A 20,992-nucleotide genomic window follows, 5' to 3' on the forward strand; every position below is an offset into this window, starting at 1 on the left:
AATTGGCTTCCAACATGCACTACTGAGTCCCTTGCATGTTAGTAAGACCATATTCTGGGGATGGCATGAAAAAAAAAAAAAAAAACATCTGTGTCTCCCTACCCCTGCCTGGGTGGTGTGTCTCCTTTTACAGACTTGTTTTGTGGCCTTTTTACTCCGCCCTGTCAGTGACCACAGATATCAGCCCCTCTAATTAGTTCTTGCAGTCTCTGTGTTATGAATTACACTCATTTAAACTTGGATGTCTCTCTTTGTTTGGTTTCACTCACTTTAATTGCTGCCGTTTTGATTTCAGTTGGTGAGGGCAACAGTATTTGACTGAAGCGTTCAACTGTCCTCTCCGGGTGGGTAGATTAAGTTAATTGTTACTTTGTTAATGAACACTATCTGAAATAAAAAGCAAGGATCCATAATATAGTAAAAAGAAGAAGCATTGTCCCTGGAATATCTACTAAAAACAGAAGCAGACAGCTGAAACACCCACAGACTTCCCCTGTCTTCTTGACTGTTCACATGTAACATATTTTCTAAATGCGTGTAACTCCACCATATGCCAGTAGGGCTGAAATGCGGTTTACCGTTACAGAACTTGAGAATCTTTATCGAGGTCTCCAATTGAGAGGATCGGAATGTTTGCTGCATTCTGAACTGAGACGAGAAAAGTAACGGTTCAAATACACACGAGTGTCTGATCACATTGCGTATGTAGTCGGCCCACTAAGGAAGTTTCACACAGCTTTCTGGTGGATTCCGCCAGACAGTCGTCACCAGTTGGGAGGGAGGTGGGGGGGTTGATAGGGCTGTGCTACGTTAGCAACAGTCATTCCATCGCAGAGCCTCTTGTTTGGCTGGGCCTCTCGTCAGCCCTAGTTTGTGAGGAGAGACGGAATTGCGAGCAGCGTTGCAGCAGCTGGCCAGGCTATCTCTGCCATTTTGTTTGAATCCGGTCAATTTCGGACCAGGCGCATCCGCACGAGGAGTTTGCAACAACAACAACGGGACAATGACTTGAACTGGACTGTGGTTCAAGCTTGGGACTTTTGTATATGAAGTGAGTGGATGTCTTGTTTTTGTTGAAAAGTTAAACGACCTCACTGAAGGAAAGAGAAACTTAAATGACCTCACTGTGGATGACTACGTAGCCTACGGCATCGGTTACTTTGTTTCAGTGGTGGTTAGCGTCAAACTAAGATGTTCAGATTGCCTCCTCACTTTTTTGTCCTCGCCGTAGCCTATCCTAAATTGCGTAGGCAACAGAGGAATGCAAGTCTATTTTGATGTAGCGTTTCCTTAAAGTCTTTGACTGAGTTCAGGGTGTTTACATGAATCGTAATGGTATCCTGTGTTGAAGACTACGAATGTAACGACTTTAATGTAACCGACGGTTTAGGATAGGCTTCTTTATGATTTCTGAGTTTAACAGCTGTTTTGAGCCGTACCATCGAACTGATAGAGAAGTTGTAACATCTGTGGCTTGACCATACCATGACGAGCAGCTTTATCCTTTCGTGACAGTTTTCTCCATCAGTGTTGCGGGGGCTGTTTTTGCCCCGGCTTAGTGAATCCAAGCATGGCTGAGTTGTTTATATCACAGCCCGTCCTAGTTTATATAGTTTCCATGCTTCTGAGGTTGGAGTTTGGGATTGTTGTTAATATCAACATTCAGGCCATCTTCACTAGTGTCATTTATCTACGGGCCATGGCCTGAACGGTCAGTTGTTGAGCGTTTATTTTCATATTCAGGTTCACATTCAGGCTAGTGGTTTCTGCCAAGCACCTGGGTTATGTTTCCAAAGTAGGTGTAGGCTAAATTGAAAGAACATCTTACGATTTCACACATGCCACAGATTGTTTATTAAATTATTCAGACAAGGCCTATGTGTTCAAGCAATCTAACGTTGATTGCAGAAAATATATACAAGTGGCTCTTCATCAAAATGTTCTTATAATTAATGTTTCTCGTAAATGACGTCTGTTTAAAAAGGACCAGATGAATCAGCAATGTTAGGCTACTGGCGAAGCATTCTGAAGGCTTTAGTTACTGTATGAGGAATTTTAGCTGCTTGGAAACAAGAAATTACAGGACTATTGAGGCCTGGGCTATATTCATACTTGGCTTCCATAGACATACACAGTCTATCATTAATCAGAGTATTTGAGAATTTACAGGGAGGAAAATAAACTTCCTTCCCATTTTCAGTAAGGTTTGTGAGGTTAGACCAGGGTCACACCCCTTGTACCTCAAAGTTTATCTGAATTTAGAAATCATAGCATGCAACCACAGCTACACAGATACAGTGTGAGAGAATAGTCACACTGATGTTGGCATATTGGGCTTTGTAATTACCAAAAAGGGCAGAGCCAAAGTGGTTTTTGAAGATGGCTATTTTAGAAACTATCTATTTAAAAATGTGAGTGACACAGCTTGTGAGGTTGTTTAATATATAATATGACATCGGCAGAAAGAAGGGTAAAATGAGAAAAAACACAAACAAGAAAATGGCCGATAGGCCTACACTGGATTAAAAAAACAAATAAAATGTCCCGACCAGATGAGGCTTCCGTGATGCGGTTCATTTTTCTTCAGAATTTGTTGAAATAATTTCGATTGCGTTATTATTGTACTAAAATTAAACTATACGAAAACACTTGCCACCTGAACCTCAGTGGTTACTGGATTGAGGTTTCTATATAGTGATGAACGCAATCAACCAGCCAAAAAGCCAGCAGTTACCACAACCCTGGTGTCATGCGGTCTGTTCTTGAGGGACTTCACATCAGTTCCAGGGGTTTTTCCCCATCTGATGCCCTAATAGAACAATACCCATCGCTGGACACTAATTGATGTCATGTGGACTTAAATAGAGCTGGATCTAAAATGGGAGAGCCATTCTTGCTGAAGATGAAGACAGAAAAAGGAGTATGCTGTAGGAGAGGGATCACTGCATGGGATTAAAGGACCCCCCCCCCCCCCCCCGCACTGGTACCTGTTGTATTTATGGAGCCACTCAGACAGAATTCACCTAATTATCTTCAGACATAAAGACAGAACTGAAAAATCTGAATGTGTACATCGCAGGATTGTTATGTGATATTTCTATCTACAAAGCTACTCACCTCTGAAGGCCCAAATAAGGGTTTCTCTTCTTGATGTTGAGGTTATGAGTTTAGGCTTTTCTGATTATAGTTTTTTGTGGGATGAACATTGACTGTCAAAACATACAATTGTATTCTTTAAGTGTCTGCCCCATATCCATCTTGTATGGAATGGAGAGAACCAAACAATTGTAATTTTACTTTGCATGAACCTATGTATGTAGCAGAGCAGAAACTCTGTGACTGTAAGTAGAAGGGCACGTGGGTTAGCGCAAAACAATTATCAGCTGTGTGCAGAAGTGTGTGTTTCATGCGTAAGTGTGCAGAAGTGTGAAGAGCCGGCATTTCCTGTGTGCACGGTGCGCGTCCCGGTGGAATGTGAGGAATGTCTGTTATGGCCTCTAAAGACTCTGTAACCTCTCATTTATCTGCCCTCTCTGTTCAGAGGAGCTGCGACTGGCAGCCACAGAACTGGGTCAGTACACACACACACACACACACACACACACACACACACACACACACACACACAGTGCTCTTCGTCTCTGTTCTAACTCTGGGGAAGGTCTGTTGGTTTTTCCTACCACTGCATTTACCTTCTTCCCCCCCTCCTCCAATACAGGCTGTGCATCACAGTTTGCCAGTTTCAGTGAATCCATTAAAGGAGCAGTCAAGGAGATTTGAAAGATCAACCTCCATACTGCTGTTTTAGGCTTCTGTGAGTCACTCCCATAGTTCACTTGTTTATTTATAGTCATAAGTCTCGTCTTGTAATGCAACCTTATCTAGCTGGTTGGTAGAGGTAAGAGTGGGAGGGGGGGTACATTCTAGAAAGCAACTCTGTTGATGTGCCACCACATTTTATGGGATTTTCTGAGCTAGCCCCTTTCGGAGCTTCTATTTCTAGTTTTCTGCGTCCCCACGCAGAGCGCTGAGGTAAAGGGGTGGATTTGGATATTCATTTTTTTGTGCAACAACACAGGAAATAGTAAGAGACATTTTGTACATTCCACACCATGCCACTATCTCTCTGAGTTCGGCCTGCCTCTGTGATGTAACCTAATCTCCCGTGTATAATGTATCATTCCATGTTTTTTGTAGGTTACATTTTCCCTGTTCTTCGTGCTATTGAGCTTTTCAGCTGTATTTTTCAACGGCGCCAGTCAAGACATTACTCAGCAGTCACCAGCTGATTCAAGCGGCTATTTTTAAACACTTCCACAATCTGCAGGAGGTGAACACACGGAATGGGGTGGCACCGAGCATTTTTTTCCTCCCGTCTTTCTCATTTTATTTTTCCATGCCTGTCTCACAAAGTACAGCCCTGTGCTCCTCCATATGGTTCCACTTAGAAGTACTCTGAGAAAAAAAACTGGTTCAAATAAAATATTGAGTATGAAGCGCAGGCAATGGGAGCGAAGGCAAACGTGCCATTGAATAATTAAATGTAATTAAACTAGCAGTCATGTGAGAATAGCTCAGAACTGGCAGAGTGACAGAAGCCAGCTGGTCTCTTGGTAAGAAAGACTGAATGTGAAAGACCCAGAGATGACCCCCAAATGCAAACTCAATATCCCTCTGTGAAGAATGTCTTTGCTTATTTGAAAGCTTCCTATAATCCCCTCTATATTCCAACCCAATCAAGGGATATAAATAGCAAACGTGGTGTATAAAATAATGTCTGAAAGGCTGTTCCTCTTGAGATAACTCGTGTGAAGAGCTTAGCCTTATTATGCTGAGGCATTTCTGATTCCACCACTGCCAGCAGATTGGGTTCATATGGTGTGACATCACAGGCTTGTAAAGAGTGCCCTTGCACTCAAGACACCTACGTGATGAAAGACATATGCTGAACGCACTTTAGAATGGAATGCTGGAGTGAGTGTGTATGGCGTTTATTCAACATTGTCTGATACGCGGGGTCCACTGTGTATGTAACTGCAGTCATAATTAAATGTGATGTGTATGTGAGAGATGTTACATTGTGGATGGAATCGGTTCCTCCAGGATTTGTTTTCACAAATTCATGCGAATGTAAGGAACCCCCGCAGGTGTGGGTTTCTTGTCGCTGTTGTCACGGCAATATGGTCGCCATAAAAAAAAAATGCATGGAATTTCTGCATTATTTGTGATTTGATTTTATTTAACAAAAAAAAAATCACTGCAATTTTTGAGAATTCCTGCAAATTCAGTCACTTTTGGACACAACAAAGACAACAATCAGTTGACAGTATTCAATATGAATGAATGTTGGTGGTGGTCAGAGGGGCCGTTGGCGCTGATTGGCAGCCACGCTTCTGTCAGTCTGCCCCAGGGCAGCTGTGGCTACTGAGGTAGCTTACCACCACCGGTATGACTGTGTATGAATGACTGCTGGACTCTGGACTTTGTAAAGCGACTTCGGGTATATAGAGAAGCGCTATATAAGATTGAATTGATTGAACAATCCCTTGCAAGGTCCTGGAGGGATTGGGCTAATGTACACCATAGGTTGGCCAACTTAAAAACATTTCGGAGGTTAAGAGTGTCAAACAGTGTGCATCATAAAATTACAATGTCTGTACATATACATCCATAAATCATTTCTGTGTGGTTCTAATGTTGTGTGGTGTGATTGTTCTCTACAGATTACAATACAAGCGTACCTGACGGGTTGCCATACAGTGCTGATGCCAACTGATCAAGAATGTGCTCAATGAACCATCCCAACTGGGTCACCTTTGAGGACGAGGGAAGCCCCGTCTCCTCACCTCCGAAGCAGCCGCAGACCTCATCGTCCACCCCCAGGTCCTTACCTCGCCCCAATGGCTTAAAGCTGGTGCTCCCACCCTTGGGAGATCAATCATGGAGCTTTACCGGTGCCCTTGAATCTCCTCAGGTACACTCTGGCCTTAATGGCAGTAATTGTGTCCCCAGTAACACTCCCATGTGCACACCTGTGAGGGAGACTCCGACTGGTGCATCCCCTTTCAACTTTGGTCCTCGGGGACAACCAGACTTGTTCTGCAGTGCTTCCAGCTCCCCGTCTACTGTCTTATCTTCCTCAGGCCTGGGTCAAAGTTCAACAAACCCCACCTCAGAGAACTCCAGCCCTTTCCCTTTGTTCCAAGATGACCCAGGGCACTGTAATCCTTTCTGGGGGGGGGACCCGACCAGCCACAACGCAGAGTCAGGTAGCTCTTCGTCAGATTCCGAGTCCGGCTCGAGTTTGCCTCGCTTCTTCATCAGGACCAAGGAGGGCTATGAGCCGCCCCCTGCCGCTCATCTTCAGAGTTCCTACTCGTACATTTGTCATAAACTCGAGCGTTTACGTGCCGTAGGAGACGCGGAGGAGGAGGAGGAAGAAGAAGCGGAGGAGGACAGTACGAGAACAGAGCCAAGCGTGGAAGAGGAGAGAGACGAGGGACGAACTGCAGGGAAGTCTCTGCTTTTCGTTCCTCAGGGATTGTTTCGTAGCCAGCGGAGACACGGCTGGCCACTGATGTTGAGGATCCCGGAGAAGAAGAATCGGATGTCTTCCCGTCAGTGGGGCCCCATCTACCTGCACCTGTTGCCTGGAGGAGTCTTGCAGCTCTACTACGAGAAAGGCTTGGAGAAACCCTTCAAGGAGTTCCAGCTCCAGCCCCAGTGCCGCCTCTCGGGGCCCAAACTGGAGAGCTACGGCGAGCCCCGCAAGATCCACACGGTGAAGATCGAGCACGTGACTCACACCGAGCGCAAACGCTACCACCCCAAGCCCGACGTGACTCACGAGGCAGAGGTGGAACAGCTACTGAAGTTTGGCACCACGGACAACTCCGACATGGAGGACCTTATGGTGGCTCTGGAGGAAGAGCTGCTGAGGCTACCACCCCCACAACAACCCAGAAAACACTACGAGGAGCAGGAGATGTCGTTGCAGATCGCCGACGACGTCTGGGTGAAGCTGGATAAGGACGGGGCCACACTGGAGCGGGCGGCCGTCACACGGATCCACTGTCTGGCGTTCCTGAACGCTCCGGGAGAGTGTTTCATGGCGCTGAATGACGAGAAGCTGCTGCTGAGAGACTCCAGCTACGGGTCCGAAGGAGAGGACAGCGTTTGGATGGAAATCGCGGACTGTCACTTCCACAGCTGCGTGAAAGAAGATGAGTTCCACAACTCACGACTGGTGAAGTTCTCACCTCCGGACGCTTGCAGAGTGGAGCTGATGCGCTACAAGACAAGGTCGTTTGGTTGCAGTGACCTCCCCTTCTCCATGAAGGCCTTAGTTACTGTCCAGGGCGCTTATGTGGAGCTGCAGGCCTTCCTCAATATGTCCTCTTCGTTCCCATCCGTAGGAGTAGCAGCTGAGTGTCAGCCTCTGTGTGAGAATGTGATGATCCGGGTGCCTGTGCCTGGGGACTGGATTAAGGTGTCCCGCACGGTCTCCTTGCTACGGCAGAGGTCCCTCAAGTCTCGCATGAACAGAAACACCTGCCTGGGCTCTGTCAATATGCCAGAGTCTCATCCGGTCATGCAAGTGTCTGTTGGCACTGTCAAGTATGAGAATGTATATGGGGCAATTGTGTGGAGGATTGACAGACTACCTGCTAAGAATATGGGTAAGAAGCTTCTCCTCATTGTTTTGCCTTGATAACATGACTGTTGGTTCATCACTCACTATTACATTGCTTCACTGTTTCAGCACTAAGCTCACACAATTCAGTTAGTAGCTGAACTTAAAAAGATGCAATATGTAGTATTGTTTTTTCCTTGTTTTAGGATTGTAAGCATTTAATTTAATTTAATTTAATTTAATTTAATTTAATTTAATTTAATTTGTATTTCCTGAAGTAATTACAGAAAGGCAATATAATCCTGAAACTGAAGATCAAGATTCAAAGAATGAACAGAACTACTTAAAATTATTTTTTTTTTAATTTATTTTAGAAACATTTTTGTTTTGGACAGCGAAATAACACATTTGACCTTTTAAAACACACAAGACCGAAACAATGTAGCGTAGACAGGAAGTCAAAAGCAAACCTTGAACCCCCCCCTACACGGTCTGCCACCTCTGTTACTATGTCTCATCCTTAAGGCCTAATCCTTGAATTAACTTGTCTGAGTCAATGACTGATGAAATAGTCAAGGCCAGCTGAGAAACATTTCCTCACTGCATCCCTAGAAAAACACAAACCTTTATGGTTGTGTGTCTACATATCAAAACATATCAAGTGAAAAGAACTAAGCTTGTATACTGTAACCATATGTGAAATAACTTGGTTATAAAATACAACAGTGCACCCTCTGTTGGTGGTAGGGCATTACTACAGCTCAAGATTCCCTCTTGTTTCCGGCAGCACTGAACCATCCACATTCCTTCTCCTGCAAGCTGGAGCTCGGGTCCGACCAGGAGATCCCAACTGACTGGTACCCCTTCGCCACCGTGGAATATGATGTTGCTGATGTAGTTGTGTCCCAAACGAGGGTCCGTTCTCTTGGCACGGAGAGTGACATTCAGCCACAGAAGCATGTGAGCAGTAGAGCTTACTATCACTGCCAGGTACGTGCGCATAATTAACTACAGCACAATGGTTGTATGAGTTATTTAAAGTGAAGTGAGTTGCAGTGAACACATTATAATACAAAGGTCTGTTTTGGCTGGCTTTTTTGGTAAATTGTGGTAATGAGTCATGATTTCTGAGATACGTTGGGTTAAGGAGTCATGATTTCTTAGATACATTGGGTTAAGGAGTCATGATTTCTTAGATACATTGGGTTAATGAGTCATGATTTCTGAGATACTTTGGGTTCTATGTGGTAAACGTGAGTCTTTATGTACTGCATGTTCCTGTTGCCGAATGGTGCCAGCTAAGAATGTTTGTTTTTCCTCGCAGGTGGAGATCGAGAAGAAATGGATCGAAACAGAACCTCAGAGACAGTCAAACTGCATGATGCAGTGAAGATTCAGGAGCAAGAGAAACTCTCTTGAGCAAAGATGCAGGACTGCTTTAGCTGGATCTGATATGTACGTTTTCAGACAACTAATCAAATTAGACCCAGAGAGAAACAAGGTTGTAGAGGCTTCGGAATCATCTTGTGCTCGTGTTATTTAATACTTTTCTGTCAATTCTGTTATTGAACCAATCATATTACTCCAGCATGAAAACAAACCGTGTTACATCAAGATGCCACAAACCAGTGATTTTTGATGCATGTTATGCAAAGTTTATACTCCCACTCTTGCGGCTGCATTGCACTTTACATTCCTCTTTGACATTTGATTGCTTATTGACAGGGAACTTGAATTATTTTTATATGAATCATAGCAATAATGTACACAGCAGTGTTACTAATCCACAGTATAATCTTTAGGAAGACCAATAGATTGGCTTGTATGAAGGCAGTGTAAGGTTGTTTTTAACTTCTCCTACATTTAAAATGCACTATGTTAACCATTCTTTTTGTAAGAACTGATGAAATAATAAGCAACTGAAAGTCTTGGTACTAACTGTACCACATGAACTTGTGTATAGTGCTAAATGTAGCAAAGCCAACAGATTTGATACTTTGAATTGTATGAAATTAGACTACCATGCTTATTCTCGATAACTCAAAGAAGAAACTAATTAAAATGTTAATATGTTATACAATGTTGTGTTATTTTTTAAAGGTAAGTACTCATTTTCAGCTATTACTGCCTGTTATTGAAATAAAGGCCCAGATAAGATAGATGTGATATACAGATATTCTTGGATGTAAAAATGAAAGATTAGGTCCTGTGAGGAACCCATAATTTACTCACTATCTTAGCAGTGGAAAGAGAGTATGGAGTCTAAAATGGTTGCCCGTAGCAACACATAGTAGACCTAAATGGAATTTGAGAAGGGAATGATGTCAAACACAACCAAGAGATCCCTTCTGTGCATTTAAAGTAACACTATGTAACAATTCTACCTTAAAATAACAGCTTGAAAAAAATTGTGCCGCTACAATTACTGGTAATATGGAGAATGGCCTCTCCGCCATTGCCATCGGGGGTCTGTAGGGAAATTACGCCTTTGTGTCTGAGCATGCGTGACTAGGATCGGGTAGCGATTTCGATTCAGAGCTAGCCATCTTTCTGCTGGATTAGTAAGTCGTTTATTTGCTGTCCTGTTTTGTCTCGTCTTGCACTTGCTTGATGTTTGACTGTGTTAGCAAAGTTGTTGACTCGCTAGTTTGTCATAAACGAGGAAAGCACATTTCAACAGGTTTCGCCGCTAGGGGGAGCTCCAAGCCAAAAACTCCTTAGTGCTGTTTTAAGTGTCAATTTTAAAGAGATGTAGGCCTACTAATGACTAGTTACATGACTATCACGCTTACTGGGCTTAACAGAATCTGCTTTTATAAACAAGCGGCTCCTATAAGTGAAATAACACATTGTGATTAACTTGTGGGTATCCTTGCTCTTATGGTTCATCAAGAAGGCTCATCTTCCCTGGTTCATCAATCCCAGATTAGCCTTTAAAGATTAAATATGTCAATGGACTACAATACATTTTTGTATGACTACACAAGGGCAGAGCAGCCACAGAGTAAATCAGAATATGTGGGCCTACGCTATAAGATGCCAATAAGGGGTTTGTATGCAAAAGGAACAGAAAATGGAGTGTCCATTTTGAATTTGGGCATATTGTCTAGCTAGCAAAGCCAAACCAAAATCTCGGGGAAAGCTGACATCTGATCTGAGTAAATATGGGGTAATTGATGCAGAAGACTAGGGTGAACTGTGCCTAACGAGATAAACTGGTAACGAAGAGAGTAAATGTTACCGGTCACATTAGGAGTTCTCCAAATCAAATTGGGTTGTTACATGTTCAAAATCTAGCGTTTGACCAGGTAACTGTACCTACCACAGCTTTTCTGTATCTGCACCAACTGAGAGCATACATTACAGATCTTTCATTCTGCGTGACATAATAGACATTATGCAAACGCGTGACCAAACTCGTGAGCCTATTTCAACGGATGTGACCTATCTTCACACCTGCGGGGGAAAAAACCGGTCTCATCACCTGCAGCAAACATAAACGCACTTAGTGAATTTCTCCGGGTAATGACAATGGTGTTAAACAGTTCATTTTAACCAAATAACAACTGAACAAAATTTAGCGACAATTAGGTCAATGTTAAGAAGACTTTCAGAATAATCATTTCAGAACAAAATACGAAGATTAGCCTCAGCCGTAGCTGGCACTATCAGAGGGGTTAACATTTGCCGACGGTCTACTCTTAAGAGTCAACAGCCCCAATCTAGTTAGACATACTGTAACTAGCTACATTACTGCGTTTGGACCATCACCAAGGCGGTGGTGGACACCGCCACTGGTCATGCATTCAAGCGCAAATGCGTTGGTAAGTAGCCTTTCTTTGGATAACGTTAAACACCAGTGACGTTACCTATATCGTTCCATGTTCGACTCTGATATTAGCTATGATAGTTAGCGTACAGCCGCAACAACCTGCTAACCAATTAGGCCATGTCAGTCCATTTTGAAAGTTAAATATAGACAAAGTCATAGATTATAATGTCTCACAGTCTTAGCAAACTTACATTTGACAGGGCATAAGGAGGTGGTTGTCCCCGCCAATTAATTATTTTCCCAGCTAATTTGTTTAGGAAAGTTGAGCCAAGGCCATACAGCTTTTGCCTGATCTGGTATCATGCTAAGCTAAAATGAGTTTAACGAGCAGTTGACTACTCTGGTTTAATCTTTCATAACCTTTCATTGATTTCGCAAATATCGATACTCAACCAGTTATCCTCTTCAGTGCAAACTTTATCTTTCTGTTATCGACGATGTCATCGAAAATGTACGAGAGACGTTTCTTGACGAAGGAGTGGAAGAGGGTGTCCTGAACGAACTTCGTCAGGTTGGTGAATGAAGCAGCTGTGGATATGCCCCAGTACTGTGGGTATAGGCATCTGATGTTTTTTTGCCAGGAGGAAATGGGCATAGGCCTACAACCTTCAGTTTATAGCTTACACTTAAATGTTAGGCCAACCCTGAATAATTAAAACATTCTGTTGCAGATTTAATAATAAATAAGTCATATTTGTTAATGTAGTCCAAATAAAACTTGAATAACAAATTGGGGAAAGTCTGCCAGCCTCTTTGAAAACACTGTTTGTAACATGACCCTTAAACTCATCTGTAAAAACACACAGTATGATTGCTTTCACTTTTCTTCCTCTATAGTTGTGGGTGTCAAGAGTCATGCAGTCAAAAGCAGTGGAGGGTTTCCGTAAGGATACCGTAAATCCATCGAAGTTTGTGCTTCAGCTTCCAGCCAACTACACGCAAACCCTCCAAAAACAGCCTGGTTTGTGACGCGCCTTTGGCCACAGCTTCTAATTATGCCACTTTAGACTTGCTTTTTAGCCTGTGCAGTGCAGTGATGAATGTGAGAAACCTTACTTCACATGAGTGCTTTATGTACTTACGTTATTTAGGCGCATACATATCACTAATGTAGCCTTCTTATTACATACTTTAAGACCTTTTTGAGTAGACTCCTGCTTAGTCTGGGTTAGTCTAGTGTATGTCAGGCTGGGTTTGTATGTACGAATTCTTGTAAGCACATTGTTCTCCATTTTGATGAAGTTAATTTACGATAGATTTGCCCACTTTACCACTCTGTGACTCATGTAGACAAATTGTCTTTTTTTTGGCATGAATAGTATTGTATCTCTGCTTTATTCATGTAGCCTCAATCATCCTCCCACCTGGACAGAATGTGCAGAACTTTACAGCTAAGGCGGTATGTCCTATAAATTCCTTTGAAATGTGTCTTCTGGGAAAAGTAAAGTATGTTTTTCTTCTCTTGGTGGCTTTTTATCGTCTCAATGTGTAATTTGGATTATTTTTTATTTTCACTAAAAGCTTTTTTTCTCCAAATCCACCCCAAACGCAGCAGTGAAAGTGTCCACAAATGATCTGCGCTAGCTGGCTGTAGAGCCGTGACCTTTCTATCTAATTCATCCCAGATCAACTCAGTGGGGATCAGGTGCAGGTGGGCCAGCCGGAACCCCATTAAATGTGCTTTTAACTATGGTTTGGAAATGAGAGAAGGGGGGGAAAAAAAACAGACAAAATCATTTTGCCACATGCAAAAATAAGTACAAATAAAGTGTATTCAGTAAATTATATTTCTGTCCCACATAATTGTGACAGGCAGTTGTGTTTCATGGTGCTGCCGTGCTTTAGCCTTCATAACAAAGCTCTTGGCATGGTGGTACTAATGGTATAGAGGCCATCGGGACGCCGTGGTGCTTTAGTCTTCATAACAAAGCTCTTGGCATGGTGGTACTAATGGTATAGAGGCCATCGGGACGCCGTAGTGCTTTAGTCTTCATAACAAAGCTCTTGGCATGGTGGTACTAATGGTATAGGGGCCATCGGGACGCCGTAGGGGGTTTCTGCACATCATTGTAGTCTCCTCCATGGGGAGAATCGTCGTTGCTGTGGACTAACGTAATCAGTGATTATCGAAGAGAGGTTTTAAAAAAAATAAAATGTATATATATATTTCTTATGTAAAGTAGTATTTATTGTTACACCAGGTTCTATTGCTCGTAGCTTGACTATTCTCTACCTTGTACGTCGCTTTGGACAATGGTCTGCTAAATGACTAAATGTAAATGTAGAGGTGCTCTCCTTTGAGTGCTCACTCCATCACCACACAGTAGACCGATCAACTACAGGCACTGAATGGGGTGCCACGTCAGTGACCTGAAGAAGGGAAAGGTAAAACGATAATTTCTACAGTTTCTTTACAGCTATTGAGGTAAGCAGACGTAGCGCTTTCCATGCTGTCAGACCCGTATTATAACATTACGAGCCTGTCAGTGACTAAAAGAAGCGGTTTACTTATGACGTGCCTCCTTGCTCCAAAAGATTCCATTTTATTACCATTTTTGGGCCCACAAAGATCTAATAAATAGGGCCCAGCTTGAAAAACCCCTGAAGTTTCCCTTGAAACCAGTTTGAGATCTTGATCGCACAAACACTGCACTGTGTGGTCGGGCTGTGCAATTAAACTGATTTTAAATTTCAAGTACTATTATGAAAGCGTAATCGAGATGCCATTTAATGTGTCGTATTGATGCTCTCGTTTTGTCTTGTCATAAATCCAGCGCACTCATTTCCTTTACAGCAGTGCCAAACTCACTCAGCCACGGAGTAAAGATCACCACTGCTAAACCACTGAGTAAATAGCACCACTCCTCAAATTTCATTCATGGCAATTTCATTCATGGCATGAAATGGACATTCCAGGATCACATTCATGTCACGCCACATGAAAACCTAACATAAAGTTATATAACCTAAACCAGCAGATGTTTTTTTTAAGTGTCAGTGAACTATTAATCAGTGTAGACCTACTTCATCTTCATTGTAGGCCTACAGTACTTAGCTTTTCAACTGAATATGAAAAAAAAAACTCTGTACCCAAATTAACTAAAGATGATTCGACACTTACCTGTATGTTTTAGTTTATATGTTGTTTCTAATAAGTAAAGAAGACAAAATAAAGTGTAGTATATTATTATATTACAAACATAATTTGCATTGATGAGGCTACTATTAATAAAGTAAAAAACCTGCATGCTCAACCTCACCGCAGCTGAAAATAATCCTAGGGGACACACTGAATGAGTAATCATGTTTAAATAATCGTGATCTCAATATTAACCCAACTAATCGTGATCATGTTTAAATAATCGTGATCTCAATATTAACCCAACTAATCGTGATTATGTTTTTTGCCATAATCAAGCAGCCCTACTGTGTGGTAGAGATTAGATCTCCCTTAGTTCTTTTGTGTGTGGGTGTGTGTGTGTGTTAAGTGATAAATGTGGAAGAGGTGAGTATGGGTGCCGACCTCATGCTACGAACCTCTTGAGGTGTGAGCTCCAGGAGCGCCTCTGTTATGACTACAGGAGAGGCGGGTCAGGCTGACACTGTATTAAACACACAAAGGAGGCGACACCATTTAATTTAGATAAGGTGTGACGGGAACCAAGACGCAAAAAAAAGAAAGCAGGCGCATAATAGAATTGCTCAAAGAATATCCGCTGTCTGAGAAACCAGGGGTAATTCTTTTTTGGTTGTGACATTGAAAACTGTAAGGTGAGAAGTCTCGCTTGTGTGCCCCTGACATGTCTGTCTGCCCCTCTGCTCCATGGGCATAATTATATGTCTGGCTCAGTGGCGTAACGTAGTTACGACGGGCCCAGGTGCAGGCTATTATGACGAGCCCTAGTCAGTGGCGTAAGGCAGTGGTTCGCAAACATTTTACAGTCCCGTACCCCATGTTTGTAACCACCGGCACGCCCCTCCCCCTGCGCAGATATTCAGCCTACAACACTGTGACATTGTCAGGGTATGACACTAACCGCCGCCGCCACGCCCCCTCCCCCCGCGCAGTGTCATTATTTCGCTGAATATCAATTTATTTATTTGATCAAGAGGGACAGTGTACATTCATGAACATTAAAATGTAAATGCACCCAATTACAGCCAAAAGGCTAGTTTCCATTGGCAGTCCCCCTGCCAGAGTGAAAAAATTATGGGTATACATCAATATTTTTGGCAATGCGACTTGGCTATTCAGACTATTTAGACTGACATAAATTTGTCTACGGGCCCCGGCTACGGGCCCCCAAGACCCACGGGTCCAGGTGCAGCCGCACCTGCTGCACCCCCTATAGTCACGCCCCTGGTCTGGCTGGAGGGGGGCTTTAAGGGCTCCAAGCACAATGCCTGCTGGTCCCCTATGTATCCTAATGCAGATTATGGTGATTTTTGTTCTGTAAGTGTTTGGGCAGATACCCCCCCAGATACCCCCTCCCCCCACTACTCAGGGAAGTGCAATGACTAAGGCTAACCAGTAGGTGGGGATATAATAGGAGAGCTGCCCTGCCCTATTTAACATCAAACCATGTGGCAGATTAAGAGCCAATTCGTGTTTAGGGTGCATCTTGAAATGACAAAATGGCGTTCTTGTTCTGCACTCAATATCCAATGTTCACAGAGATGCAGCAGAAACCTTTTAAATAGTGCACCACATTCTGAGCCAGTACCCACCTTATGATTCTCCACACTGATGTAGCTTGGATCACGGCAAATGCAGCGTGTGGTTATGCTTGTTCTTGCAATTATGAGCTTCCTGTTGATTTGTTTCTCCTGATGGTAGCTACAAATAACAGGGACTGTGTGGTAGAGAGGGCCTTGGGGAGGGGCTGATAGATTGCACAGAGCTTCTTGTTGTTCTCACCTCACCCCATCTTGTTGTTCTCACCGCACCTGCCACCCAGCTGCTGGTGCAAACCTTGGTGAATTCCCGCCTTGATTACTGCAACGCCCTCCTAACGGGCCTGCCGGCTTGCGTGGTGAAACCACTACAAATGATCCAGAACGCGGCGGCGCGTCTGGTGTTCAACCAACCGAAGAGGGCACACGTCACCCCGCTACTCATTGACCTCCACTGGCTGCCTGTAGCTGCTCGCATTAAGTTCAAGTCACTTATGCTTGCCTACAAAGTGCTTGATGGTTCTGCTCCCACCTACCTAAATGCTCTTGTAAGGGCAAATGTTACACCCAGGATGCTGCGCTCTTCTAGTGAGCGTCGTTTGGCACTGCCGTCTGTGCAAGCACGGCAGTCCAGACTATTCTCATTTGTAGTTCCACGTTGGTGGAATGAGCTGCCCAGCACTACCAGAGCAGGGGCGTCCCTCTCTACCTTTAAGAAGCTTTTGAAGACCCAACTCTTCAGAGAGCACTTCCCGTCCTAACTGGCACTTCGACTAGTGCGTAACTTGCAACTACAGCAGTTACACTTCTGCACTCTTTCTTTCTTTTTATTTCATTTTGTTATATTTCTAATGTAAAGTAGTATTTATTTATTGTTACACCAGGTTCTATTGCTCGTAGCTTGAATATTCTCTCCCTTGTACGTCGCTTTGGACAAAAGCGTCTGCTAAATGACTAAATGTAAATGTAAAATGTAAACCTCATGTTATTGTTTACTAATGTGCCTTAGAGCAGTGCTGGTGCTATCGCTACCTTCTCTCTTCCACCTGGAGTAACATATCCGGTTCACATCCCAGCCGGAGTCACGCTGCAGACGGCCTCAGGTGAGATGCGTCGCTTCTGTGTAACCAGCACCTGCTTTCTAAACTATTAGATGAAACCAGGAGAAATGTGTGTGTGTGTGTGTGTCTGCACCCCTCCCTCATGTCTGTGGGGACTGCCATTCTATCTGGCCCTTTTTACATTGATTCAATGAACAGCAAAAACAGAAGCGTTCAGAATGTATCCTGTTATTCCGCCAAGCCCCATATTGTTTACTCACATTGTTCCTGACAAAGACTTTAAACTGTTACTGTGCTTCTGAACCATGTTTTCAGGGGCGTACACATTTTTTTTCCCCATTCACCGTGATTTTGTCTGTTCCACCTCAGGTCATTTTTACAAAGTAAACGTACCCGTTGTGGTGACCCAGGCCCCAAGAGCCAATCGCGTGTTCCCTCAGCCCGCTGCACAGCAACAGCAGGCCCCTCCCGCTCCACCCAAGCCCCAGCCAGCCCCCGGCAAAGCCCACACCACCACCATCACCATCACCACTACCCGCCAAGCACCCATTCAAACCTCTAACAAGATGGCTGCCCTGCCCACATCCACTGCCCCTGTGCCCCAGCCCAATGGGTCCGCCACTCAAGCAGGCCAGCAACCTCAGAACCCCCAGAAGCCCCAGAAGCCCCAGAAGCCCCCGGCACCTGTGGGTCAAAGCCTCGCGGCTCCAGTCCCGCACCCAGCCCCGCTGCCTCCCGTGCCTCTTCAGCCTGCCGTGCCTCTTCAGCCTCCCGTGCCTCCTCAGGCAGTGCCGGAGAGCCCTGGGGACTTCACCCTGGACGGCATTGAGTTCAGCCCTCATGGGCTGGAGGCGCCCTTCACCCCTTCCCCTGGGGTGCACATCAAGCAGGAGCAGGGGCCACCACCGATTGGCTCTAAGGCGGGGGAGGGCATCGGCGCGGCCGTGGACACACCTGATAAAGAGGTGAAGGAGGAGGCTCCCGATGGACTGCCTGTGTCAGATGGCACAGCCTTCTCCAGCCTCGGGAGCCAACTGGATGAAGCCATTAAGGTACGGGGCATTGTGGCCTGATTGGACTTACCGCAGTTGGTAAGGCATGTCGATAGGGTGGTGGCCTATTAGGCTAAAAATGCCTGGTAGGCTGTGTCATGTGAAGTTGAAAATGAGGGTAGACTGTCATGTGAAGCTAAAGTGTTTTTTCAGTGATTCAGTATAAAAAGCAACATCCTACAACATATCTTTGGGGCTGGTTGTATTGGTGCTGTGTTGAGTAGTGTTTAGTGTTCGCTGTATTGGTGCTGTGTTGAGTAGTGTTTAGTGTTCGCTGTATTGGTGCTGTGTTGAGTAGTGTTTAGTGTTCGCTGTATTGGTGCTGTGTTGAGTAGTGTTTAGTGTTCGCTGTATTGGTGCTGTGTTGAGTAGTGTTTAGTGTTCGCTGTATTGGTGCTGTGTTGAGTAGTGTTTAGTGTTCGCTGTGTTGGTGCTGTGTTTAGTGGTGTTAGCGTTCGCTGTATTGGTGCTGTGTTGAGTAGTGTTTAGTGTTCGCTGTGTTGGTGCTGTGTTTAGTGGTGTTAGCGTTCGCTGTATTGGTGCTGTGTTGAGTAGTGTTTAGTGTTCGCTGTATTGGTGCTGTGTTGAGTAGTGTTTAGTGTTCGCTGTGTTGGTGCTGTGTTTAGTGGTGTTAGCGTTCGCTGTGTTGAGTGCTGTGTTTAGGGTTCACTGTCTCAAGTCTCTGCTGCTGTGTGTCGGCGTTCAGATGGAACTCATGAGGGACTTCGACTACAACGGGTTGGAGGACATCGTGCAGCTGGACGGGGCCTGTGACGGCACTTCTGACGAGGAGGAGGTGGACATCGGAGGGCCGGTGGGAGAGAACGACTTCCTGGGCATGATCAGCGCAGATGCCCTGCACGTCCTGGAGGAGGAGGGCGGCACGGACGACAGCAGCACCTCGGGCAGCGACATGGAGAAGGATGAGGAGGTGATAGAGGAGGTAAGAGTTCACTGGGCTGCGCCATACAAATGATAATTAGGCAGTAATGGAGAACTACAAAAGGCCGTGCCTCATTTGAATTGACTGTTTTGTGACCCAAGGATTAAATGCTGACACAATTATCAAGTGTTTGATGTTCGGAATGGAACAACATTAGGAACTGTTTGTTCAAATTGGCGCTGCCTGAATGAAGAAAGATAGATTTCTGTAGCTTTTTGTATAAGCTCAACAGTTCAGTCATATATAGTTATAGAGGGCAAATTAGCATGTGTTGGCAGAATTAATTTGTATGCATGCATGAAACACACATGACGTCTCAGAGGTGAAGGCTTTTTATGATGATCAAAGGCACCATGGACCACATCTAGATTTATCACAAACGTGAACACAAACTAAATATGTATAGGTGCTAAAAGGGAACAAAATGTGTACAGCTTCGAAGATTCCAACCAGTGATTTGTCATCAGGTACCTCTCCCACGCTGTCATTGGATGTGGGAAGACATGACAAATCCATGGGTTTAATTCTGGCTTTCTTGCTTTTAATGAATGGGGAAAAAACATACATGTCAGTTAGCCTCCCTGTTTAAAAATGTAAAGGAACCAGCTGGCACACTGCTTTAGCAACAAACATCCCTAGTTACCATCCTTACCTTACCTCCATCCACAGCAGGACCCCTTGAACTCAGGAGATGATGTGAGTGAGCAGGACATCCCGGATCTTTTCGACACAGACAATGTCATTGTTTGCCAGTATGAGAAGGTAAGCACCTGGCCTGGTATCAACTGTTGTATGAAATGTATGACTTGTACAATAAAGTGTTCTATGTAGTATTAGGCCTTAAAAATATATATATATGTGTGTGTGTGTGTGTGTGTGTGTGTGTGTGTGTGTGTGTGTGTGTGTGTGTGTGTGTGTGTGTGTGTGTGTGTGTGTGTGTGTGTGTGTGTGTGTGTGTGTGTGTGTGTGTGTGTGTGTGTGTGTTCAGCTATTGATGAATCTTATTTTGGTCCAGATTCACCGCAGTAAGAACCGCTGGAAGTTCAACCTGAAGGATGGAGTCATGTGTTATGGGGGAAAGGATTATGTTTTCTCCCGGGCCATTGGAGAGGCAGAGTGGTAAGGGTTCATGGAAGAGGTCACCACGGCAACAACACCAGCAATAGACCATTGTTTTGAAAGTGTGAGAAAAAAATGAACCGGAAAATAAACCGAAATTACGAAAATGTTCTAACATGCTCTAGCTCGAGAAGCCTTAAAAGTAGAGTTTTCTGACGTCTTGTAGATGGACTTTGACTGACTTTATTTACGTATTATTTCCTTGAACTTGTATTTTGTTAAGTAACATTTATTTATTTATTCATTATTATTTATACTCCAGGGAGCTCACACTCTGTATATGCACTGACCTATGCTCTGCATTATGTCATTTAAACACAGCAGTCCTGATTGAGATTCATATGATGAATGTTTATTTGTGTACGTTTTGTTTGGTTATTTATTTATTTATTTGAGGTGTAGCTCCGCTGTCAGTAAATGTGATTGACTTGTCATATTTGAGTTATTTTCTAAATGAAACATTTCCTGCTCTCAATGTTCTGTGTGTCAAGTGTGTGTGTGTGGACATTTATTAGCATAAATTGATCATGAATCCTTTTGGAATGCACACAAGTGTAAAGATGTGGGTGGGCACTTCACCTCTCCACCCCTCCCTCCACCCGTGCACTTCACCTCTGCTGGAAAATGAATTCCAATTGAAGCAAAGTCCTACTCATGCCGGTGCTTGTAGCACTACAT

The 20,992-nt window shown here is 44.1% G+C and overlaps 1 protein-coding gene across 1 annotated transcript; it reads left to right on the top strand.

The window, feature by feature from the left end:
• The first annotated feature begins 539 nt into the window (after positions 1-539).
• LOC105904993 (stonin-1) lies at positions 540-20,739 on the top strand. The gene is made up of 11 exons (XM_031579068.2): positions 540-1,051; positions 5,724-7,679; positions 8,421-8,623; positions 11,875-11,976; positions 12,303-12,426; positions 12,812-12,864; positions 17,149-17,242; positions 17,570-18,252; positions 18,959-19,195; positions 19,865-19,957; positions 20,211-20,739. Exons 2-11 carry the CDS (start codon positions 5,783-5,785, stop codon positions 20,316-20,318), a joined length of 3,594 nt encoding a protein of 1,197 aa, XP_031434928.1. The 5' UTR covers positions 540-1,051; positions 5,724-5,782; the 3' UTR covers positions 20,319-20,739.
• Positions 20,740-20,992: the final 253 nt, after the last annotated feature.

This window comes from Clupea harengus, chromosome 13, assembly GCF_900700415.2.
Source record: "Clupea harengus chromosome 13, Ch_v2.0.2, whole genome shotgun sequence".
NCBI classification, from domain to species: Eukaryota; Metazoa; Chordata; class Actinopteri; order Clupeiformes; family Clupeidae; genus Clupea; species Clupea harengus.